At 39.1% G+C, this 9536-nt stretch overlaps 1 protein-coding gene across 3 annotated transcripts in view; it reads right to left on the reverse strand.

Moving 5' to 3' along the window:
- Positions 1-577: 577 nt before the first annotated feature.
- The window catches only part of RRAS2 (RAS related 2), a 45732-nt gene continuing 36773 nt past the window's right edge, over positions 578-9536 (reverse strand). For all 3 annotated transcript variants that reach the window (XM_026070784.1, XM_026070801.1, XM_026070792.1), the window contains exons 5-6: positions 2479-2597; positions 578-2035 (exon numbers count right to left, since the gene is read on the reverse strand). In XM_026070784.1, the coding sequence (XP_025926569.1) occupies positions 1948-2035; positions 2479-2597 (207 nt within the window). In that variant the 3' untranslated portion in view covers positions 578-1947. The remainder of the gene's footprint in view (positions 2036-2478; positions 2598-9536) is intronic.

Below are 9536 nucleotides of genomic sequence, written 5' to 3' on the forward strand. Positions count from 1 at the left end.
TTTCTACATACTATTCAAGTGATAACTAGCCATTTGCCAGCCAATAGCATTCAATGTGGGGAGGGAAGCTACTTAATCTCTCATAGACAGTATTTCACAGCCTAATCTAAATTACGTAAAAAACTTACATTCCTCCGCTATGCATGGTGTTAAGTGTTACTTCTAGGATTAAAGCTTTGCTACAGTGAAGGTAACTGGAACTTGTTTAAACACTGTTTCCTCAGCAGAGAATTACAGATTTATGGCAGAGCAACTGACAGTCAGCACAGCCTGAAATACAAAAGAATTGTTAATTGGGCCTTTTTTTTTTTTTAACATACATATTTTAAGTCAAAATAAACATCAGCTTTTATTGGCCATAACAATTTGAATTAACATAGCTTGCCCCCCCCTTTTAAGAACTAAAGCAGCACTTCCAAGTCATCACTCAAGGAGGAAGCTTCAAGCTACTTTCAAGCATGAAGGAAGGTCATGCAGATTTGCATATTTGTCTCCTAACTAGCTTCCATCACCCCATTTTCCCACCACCCCCAAAAATTAAGTTTTTAGAAGAGAGAGGCAGAAAGAGGCAATATGCTTACCTCCTGATAATGGTTAGATCATCTTTAATTCTAGCACCTGAAGTTATACAAGGGTTTGCTTAATAATCAAGTTTCAAAGAACTGTTGGACACATTTGATAAGGTGACAACTGTGCAATACCACTCCGTATTTCAATATCAGGGAACATATTCTTGAATTGTTTAAACACAATCCACAGAACTCAAATTAAACAACCATCCACAGTTTAACTAAACAATCAGTTAAAAGTCTTACAGTTTAATAATTCACATAATGGTCAGTCTTTAGTAAGGGATACTGAAATCGATTAAAACACAACACTAGATTTTACTCTATGGGTGTGTTGGGCAGGCACATAATGGGCCGTTCTTGGGTAGAACCAGAACAGTAAGGAGAAGTTTACCACAGTTGGCAAATCCCACATTTTGTCAGTTAAAAGYGAACTGTGAGAATTAAATACTCATCTTTACATATACACAAGTTATGCTGTGAAAGCATATTTGCTTACAAACATATAAAAATACTTGTTAACTAGTTTGATAAGAAAATAATGTATAAAAGTATATAGCAAAAACATTTAATCATCTCTGACAATGGAAAGATCAAATTCATTTTTATCACATAAAACAAAAACAGCTACAATTTTAAGTTTTCCTCAATCCCTTACCCAGAAATACAAAGGAAGACACATTAATTTTTTTTCAAACAACGATGTGAAATTTCATAACAAGCTGAAATGCCTCATTCCAGAATGAGCTCAGGTATTTGGCCATATTCTAATAGTAGTAGTAATCATCCTGTAGCTGCTCTGGATTCATAAAATAAATACAGTAGACTGTTTTGGCCACTGAAATAAAACTGCAGCATAAACAAGAGATGAACATTTTTGCTGACAATGAAATTCAGTGTAGGTTTCTTAAGGCTAGCTGAATACTCAAGTCTAATTTAACTGAGGGCAAAAATCCAATCCATCCCTTTTTAAAGTATACTCTATACTTCAATATAGGTCTTTGTAATAGCTAATGAAATGTCAGAAGTAAAAATAAATTAATTCACAAGAAACAACTTATGCATGACTTCAACACCTTGTCCTACACGGTTTTGTTTCATCTCCTTTGCGAATAAAACTCCACAAGGTGCAAGCTCTTAAGGGAGAGAAGGAAGGAACTGTGGTATTAAAGAAGCAGCCTTAGTGTTTTGTTTTGAAGTCTGCCCCAAGATGACCGAGTCTTCTTTAAGAACTATTCTGCCAGCTTCTTGGACTAAGGCTATTCTGGTGACCACTTTTAGGACATGCACATGTAAGGCTAGACCAATACCAGAAGTGATGTAAAAAGATGGAAAGAAAAAAATAATCTGGCAGTTGATAGCTTGGTTCTTGGGATTCTTAGAAAATAACACAATGGCAGCCTTTCTTGTCTTTTTCTTTCCGTGTTGGCTCTGGTGATGGAGGGCACTCTTGTTCTTGGAATTTCCTGAAAATAAATATTTCAAATTAAATTCATAGAATATTTCAGTTAAATAAAAAATACTGCATTAAAAGTTATCATTTTTACACTCCCTAGAGGAGGGAATTACTTTTGACATGCAAACTATTGATTAAATGAGTGACAACTTTTTGGTTTTACTTTTTTAAAGACATCCCACTTTTTACAGAGGCTACTCTGATTTAGTTCATCAGGCTTGCTTACTGCATGACGAATAAAATGCAAGAGATTAAAGCAAAGCTCTCTTTCAAATCCACATAATAGTCACAAACATTTTTTTCTTAATATATAGGAACATCTTATATGGATAGCATTGGTTGAAGTTTACAGAAAACAGAAGGTAGAATTTTCTTAGTTATTTCCCCCGTACATTTGCTGCAGCTACCCATTAATGAAAGGGCACTAACTTTTTCAGACTTAAGTTACACTACCTTATAACTCTGACAAGTTCATGAAAAGCTTGGTCTACATTCAATCTGATTTTTGCTGAGGCTTCCATGTATGTTACTTTAAGTTGTCGTGCTAGTTGCTGACCTTCCTCTTGTGTCACCTGTAACACAAATCAACCATTAAGCTCAAGGGTTCAGCAGACAGATTCAGATCAGCAGACACTGTAAATACACATTAAAAGACTACTTCCCTCAAACAATAATGCTAAGTGTTGCACTTTAATACAATAAATAATATTTGGCCACAGAATAGTTTCTGCACCATCCACATAATAAAACTAGAAAACAAATCCACTTAAGACCTCATTTCAAATGCAAGTGAAGACTTTTTTTTTAAAAGTTTCTGCAGTATACAGAGTGACCCTTTAAGGAATTTCCTTCACTGCAGATCCCTTCCCTTCACTTCAGTTCTGCAGTAACAAGATCAAGTTTTCCTTCAAAAGCAGCCAAGAGTCCCTCATTCCTGCTCAGAGCAAGTGCTTCAGTCAAACAAAATCTCCTCCATTACTAACACAACTGCGGATACTAATTGCTAAATTCGCCCTCTCCCTGTCCCAGCTAAACCTGGAGAGAAAATTAAGATTATTACTTAAAATAGTGATGTTTAGCCTCTGACTCTTTATAGAAGCTATAAGAAATCTGTTTATGACACAGCAAAAAGTTATTAAGACAGACATTTTTAAGTACAGCTTGAATTACAAGAGATACCCCTGAAATCTCCAGGTTCAGGGACATTAAAGAAATTCTCTTTACCTCGTCTCCCTGGGACAACAGAGGAAAGGGAGATAAAGAGTGAGAATGTCATTGTTTCCAGACGATTCTGTCATTATACCAGAAGTTGGTATAAAATTTAAAAGGAAGAAGTGGAAGGCAGGACTGTAGTGGAACATTATAGGAGAGAGGAGTAGGCTGGTCACAGAGCAAACCTCAAGATTGCTGCCTATTTCTGGACGACGTAGAGAGTAGCGAGGTTAGCCAACAGAAGGCTGCCTTGAGCAGCACTATACGGGAGCAAGGCTTCAACGGGAAGTGCATCCATAGCAACAGGGAGGAAAGGGCAGCTTTTAGCGATAAAAGGAAGCAGCAAGACATCTTGGCAAGACAGCGGCTAGAAGAAGAAATGTCAAAGACTATGCTGCTTTCACAGGAAAATGTTGTCAAGGCGGCATGTACAGGACTGATACCATGAGAACAAAAATCTAAACTTGTTTTTTTGAAAAGGCAGTCAGATATTCACTTCCATTAAGAAGCTACACAGAGGAAACACATGGAAATTTAAAAAAACAAAAAACATTGCTGGGAACATTCACCACAGTATAAGTACATCTAAGCTTGCAAAATACTTTTCTCACAGCTCTCACAGCTATACATGTGAGTGTCTTCAAGTAAGGCACCTTGATTTGTTCAATTCCTGTGCCACTAGCACCCCCCACTTATGTTCTACTCCAACATCTACTGCTGAATTGAGAGCAGTTCCCACTAAACCTTCGTGAAGCTCTACAAKGAGCCCCTGGCACCTTGTGACATTAGCTGGAGTAACTCAGGATGCATCAGCTATTCTCAAACACTTGCTACACTCTACATTTATTTCAGGATTACCACCATTTGGTGGAGCCTTAAAACAAGCAAGCAAACAAACAAAAAGAACCAAAACAACTTGAGATCAACTACTGTGATCTTACTGGAGCTGCAGGGCACAGAAAGTAAAAGTGACTGGGAACCCTTAATTCTCCATTAGCGACTGAAAACTGAGAAATACTCAAGAGTTTTGCTCCACTAGCTGGATAAAACGCATTTAATCTTCCCCCCCAATCCCAGATGTTGAATGTCCTTTTCCCAAAGCCTGTGAAGGCTGCATTTTGAGAAATATTCGTATCTATTTTCTGGCAAGTCAATGATATCGCAGAGTCCCCCGAAATTTGTATCGGAACTTTCAGAATTTTTTATGTATCTTTGCCTCATTGACCAGACAAAAATAGGTTAAAGCATGGATACAGAAATTTTTGCACAATCAAATTCCTTTTACTTTTCTTGATCCCTGCATAAACTACTGCAGCCCCAGAAACTGACAGATTAAAGTCTACTAAAATGGGGAGGAATGTATAGTTCCGAAGAGAAAGTGAACCCAGGCTTTAAATGTACATGATTACTATCTTCTCTATTATTGTATCTAAGACATGTTATAGGTACAAGACAAATGCAGCTGCAGGGAATGCAATTTTATTACACTGTAATAAAGTTAAGTTACATTTCCACAATATTCTGCTTTTAGAATGCTATAGATGCAGCATTAGAGCCCTTATCACATTTGCTTGAATATCTGTCAATTGCTTAAATCCAAATAATGTTTTCATCATTTTGTCTGATTTTACAAGTGTCTTGTCAAATAGCTTATGGTCAATCTTAGTCACCTCAACAAAATCAGTCTGAAAAAAAATTTTGGTTGGGAACACTATGCAAGTGTTTGTAATGCCAAAGCAGTAACCTAAAGGCAGAGCATACCAGTTCCATTTTTAAAGCTGAGGGAAACGCAGCAAGTACAAACATAGAAAATACTTGAAAACAAAAATGTAAATTTACATCTTCACATCCCCTTCTCCCTCCTCAAGTATGACAACCCTGTGCCATGGCAGACTTTTCAGTAAGGGTGATAAGGGTGCTTATTAAAGACCACTAGCAAAATAAAAATTGTATACTTTTTCTTCAAAGAACACTCTATTTTATTATTTTGACAGAAGCAAACAGATTTTCTGTGCCTGTGCATGCACCCTGAAGTGAAAATCTCTTCCTGTTGGTAAGCTTAAGGACAAACATGAATAGGAATCACTTAAGATGCTTATTCTTTGTTTTCAGGTAATTTACTGTCTGCTTTCAGAAACCATTCACTTAAGCTGCTCAGCATTTGGTGAGAGTTTCTCAAACTAAGCACCAGAACAGAAGATGTAAATGAGCAAGACAAACATGGAAAACCTCCTTGCACAAGTAACACTCTTTCTTACTGTAACAGCTTTCATTTTAACATTTGCATGAAGAATCCCATGAACATACTCCCCTAGGCATCCTACATGGCCCTCCCTCTTCATTATGGTATCTGAGAAGTGTCAGACATATTCATTTCTGAAGTTGCTGTTCATTTCCGTACCCAAAGAACAGCCTCTACAAGGCTGCCTAACTTCACCACTGCACACATATCCTGCCTCCATAATTACATAGCTAAGGGCCACGCTGTACTCGCATCAGAAGGTGACCACTGAGCGCTTCCTCAAGTTTGACAGGGATCCGCTTCACCTTCCTCATGGTCCGTCTACAGTGCTCCCTATCCAGACACACTTCCCTGTTCCTGCGGACCGTTCCATCATTCCCAAGAAGTAGATGTCATCTTGATTTTTTGCCTCACCACCCCACCCACAGATGCTGCTACTTCTTGCTTAAAGTTGGCTAACATGATGCATTCCTGCAGTGGTAGTTCCTTACCCATTAATTGTATTTTGGCCACATTCTCATTTAAAAAGTCACATTGGTGCATACAAACTGTGGTTATGCAGCACTGATATGTATTCAGACTGACTTGCTGTATTCAAATACTGCATCGAATGACTGACTACTTGTCGTCTACACAGCTCAAATTCTAGTTTTCGGGAAACCATGGGAAACCATGAAGAGATATTCCATCTCTGATAACAGAAGCATCATTGCATATGCCATTCCCACCCTTAAAGAGAAAACAGAAGTTAACTATATTAGTATACTTTTCAGAAATTTTTGAATACCAGTTCTGCTGACCTCCATTTCAACAGTACTAGAGGAAATACTCAAAAGACTATATAGAAAATTGCTCTGGATTTGCCAGTTACAAATAGCATAGGTATTAAGCCATTTTTCCCTTAAACAAAAGCTAGTACCTCAAGAAGTCATTGTCACACTTTCATATGGAGTTCACAGGGAAGAGAATGGCCAAAGCTAAATGCACATGTGTTAAGGCAGGTCACCACCCAGGTCCCTGCACCCATCCACACCCTGGAATGAGCCTCGAGGCTGAGGCTGATTAAGGTCAAACCACCAGACTATTTGCCTGGGGTCAGCTTTGCCGATCATCTATCTAGGCATAAACCAAAGTCACAAGGACCTCGCTTTAAAACCTTGCTTTAAAGATATCTAGTAACACACAAGATCTTAGCACTATGCCATTGTATTTGTTCAGTAGTGATGCCAAAGGAAAAACTGGCATTTAATCAAATTCAAACACTTTCATGTTGCAACTTGGATTTTCCTTGAAACCCTGCCATCTGGGGAGTGATCAGACTTGACTCAGTTCAGCTAGCAGTTATCTTCAAAAAATCATACATGTCCTGCACTGACAAGCCTACTCCTCTGATAGTAGCGGTTGCAGCTGGAACATCAGGTGCTCCATTGAACTGGCTACTGTAGAAACATTCAATGTTGTTCAAGCTGTACTGAGTTAACCCATTTAAGAGACCGACTGCTACACTGCATTTACTTCAAGGGAAGAGCAGCAAGAGAGATGGTGCTTAAATCTCAGCCTCACAGTCACCAACCTGTGACTGATTGGGGAAATCTGGAAATACCAGTAACTTCACTCTTTACCCTTTGAGGAAATCCTAAAGATTAATGCTTGCACATCCTCTTGCAAATCTTTTTTGTCAACTCAACATGTATAAATATTCAGGACTTTCCCTTCCATACTACACAGGAGACAGAATTGAAACCAGTCTGCTTAAGTCCATTTAGCTACATTATTACTACTGTGGTATACTTCTTATTTCATCTCTCTTCCTCAACAAAACCAAACAAAACCAAACCCCACACATACACTGCAAGGTAACCTTCAGCATATTAAAGCCACCACTATTTGAGCATACACCTTCACCATAGCGCTACTGTTTCATCAAGACCATACTGTAATTCCACCTACTTTCTATTACTTCAGCAGCATAAGGCAGTTCAAGTATGTGCTGAGAAGTGGTTGCCGTCACACCATGATTATTAGTTACACATAATTTGCTTCCAAACGTATGGTAGCATAACGATAGCACTCTGTAGTCTGTACAACTACAAAATACAGTTACTCTCATAAAGGTGTGATCAGACCCTTGAGACATCCAAAACACGTTCTTATGTATTTATCTCTCAGGCTCCAGGAAGATTTGTGTGTTAGTTCTACTGAGTGTCATTTGCTGATCAAAACAAACAGTAAGTTACTTTAACTTAGTTTTATGTTCTCATAGGCAGCATATGTTGCTCAGCTACTTCACTGATTTGCCGTCTAGCTTTCAAAAACAGAAAGCAGATGCCTGGTGGGGGCAGTTTTGTTCTAAACATCACATACTCAACTTCCTGAATTCTGAAAATACTACTTACAAATTCTGAAGCTGAAAGGCATATATTTGTGATTATACAAGTCTAAAAGAATAAGATGACTTTCTGTAGAATTGACAGATAAGAAAAAGGACTGTGGTATTGTATTCTAGTCTCCCATCCTAGCTGAGGCAAGACTCACTCAGTGAATGCTCTTACCTCTTCCCCAGCCCTGCCCTGCATGTCCCTGCACACAGGCAGCCAGGGCGCTGCTTGTCCAGCTGAAGTTTTCCCGTATTTGGGGAAGTGAGGTGGCAGTACTAGTTTTCAGCCAGATCAGCAAGCAGATCCAGCTTGCTGCACAGACCTCTGCATCTAGAGTTCACATGACAGAGCAGGAACAGCCCTAGTGATGGGAGCAGAGGCTCTGGCTGCTGTTTCACACCAGCTGATAACATCTAAGTGCTGCTGCTGCCAAAAGGCGAGGTCTCACTCTCTCCCCCCACCCCAGTTCCTCCCTGCTCTGCTCCTAGCCGCAGTCCCACCCCTTCCCATGCTTCGAGCTCTGGCACTCAACCTTTCTGTGAGCTGATTTAACTCACTAAAGTATCAAAAAGTCATCCCAGCTTGTTTGTTTTTCCTCCTAGTCTACAGAGATGATTCAACTCACAAAGTGCCTCAGATGAGCGCTACGGCCAGCAAACGAAAGTGTGAGAACGTGAAGACAAGAGGGAGGGGAGGCAAGACAGAGAGGAACCTCTCCCTTTTGCACATATATTACGTCAGCTCAACATCTCACAACCATTCCTTTAGGCTGACTTAACACCAGCTGAACTGTACCATGTGAAAGAGGGAAGTGCGTGTGCACATGTGTGTGCATGCACAGGTGTGTGCATGAAAGTTAAAAACATGTATCCAGCTATTTCAGAAAACCTATAAGTACTATTTCACCTATACATACCAGAAGTTGTAAGCAGCAAAACTTCAGAGTTAAACAATTTGAATATTGCTGCTTTGACCTTAAATTTGAATCGGTCCATCACCATTTGAAGCAGCAGCTAGGGATTGAGTACAGAGGATAYTGTGGTAGGAGAACAAGTGATAGACACCTCTTTCTTTAAGGCAGAAACAGATAAGTTATAGGCTGTATAATAAGGTTAGGAAGATGGAGGAAAGAGAACACAATTCATAGCTCTTTCTAAAAATGGATCTACAGGATTACAATCTACATTTCCAAGTATCCTCTGAGGATCAGGGATTGACAGGGATGACGCTATTTCCCTCCCACTATTTGGGTATTCGTCCTTCAGCAATTAGTTTGCTTTGGTGCAGAACAGTTTAGTTTCATCTCCATAGTTTACACGCTGATGTCTTGTCAGCATGTATTAAATAGCGTACATTGTTTCCCAGGACCTGCATGGTTAAATCCAGGAATTTTGATGAGGAATGATGGTAATTAAAGTGTAAACAAGTTTCACTTTTGTCTCAGGGACAGGCTAGAGAGTTCTGAGCACGTCTGACTATTTGAAGTTACTTCAGATGAATGTAGTGATGTAAGTGTGGAAACTTCTTTCCACATAGTACCTTTCAACATAGGTTTTCTTTTTTTTAAATGACCTTCCTACTTCTGAGGTTAAGAGGCTGTGACAGTCAAGGAAGTACCATCAGAGGGAATTTTTTTGTACTGAAGACTTCAGGTGGTACTCAAAAAACCCTTTCAATGA

Source organism: Apteryx rowi, unplaced genomic scaffold (genome assembly GCF_003343035.1).
Source record: "Apteryx rowi isolate R43461 unplaced genomic scaffold, aptRow1 scaffold_107, whole genome shotgun sequence".
NCBI classification, from domain to species: domain Eukaryota; kingdom Metazoa; phylum Chordata; class Aves; order Apterygiformes; family Apterygidae; genus Apteryx; species Apteryx rowi.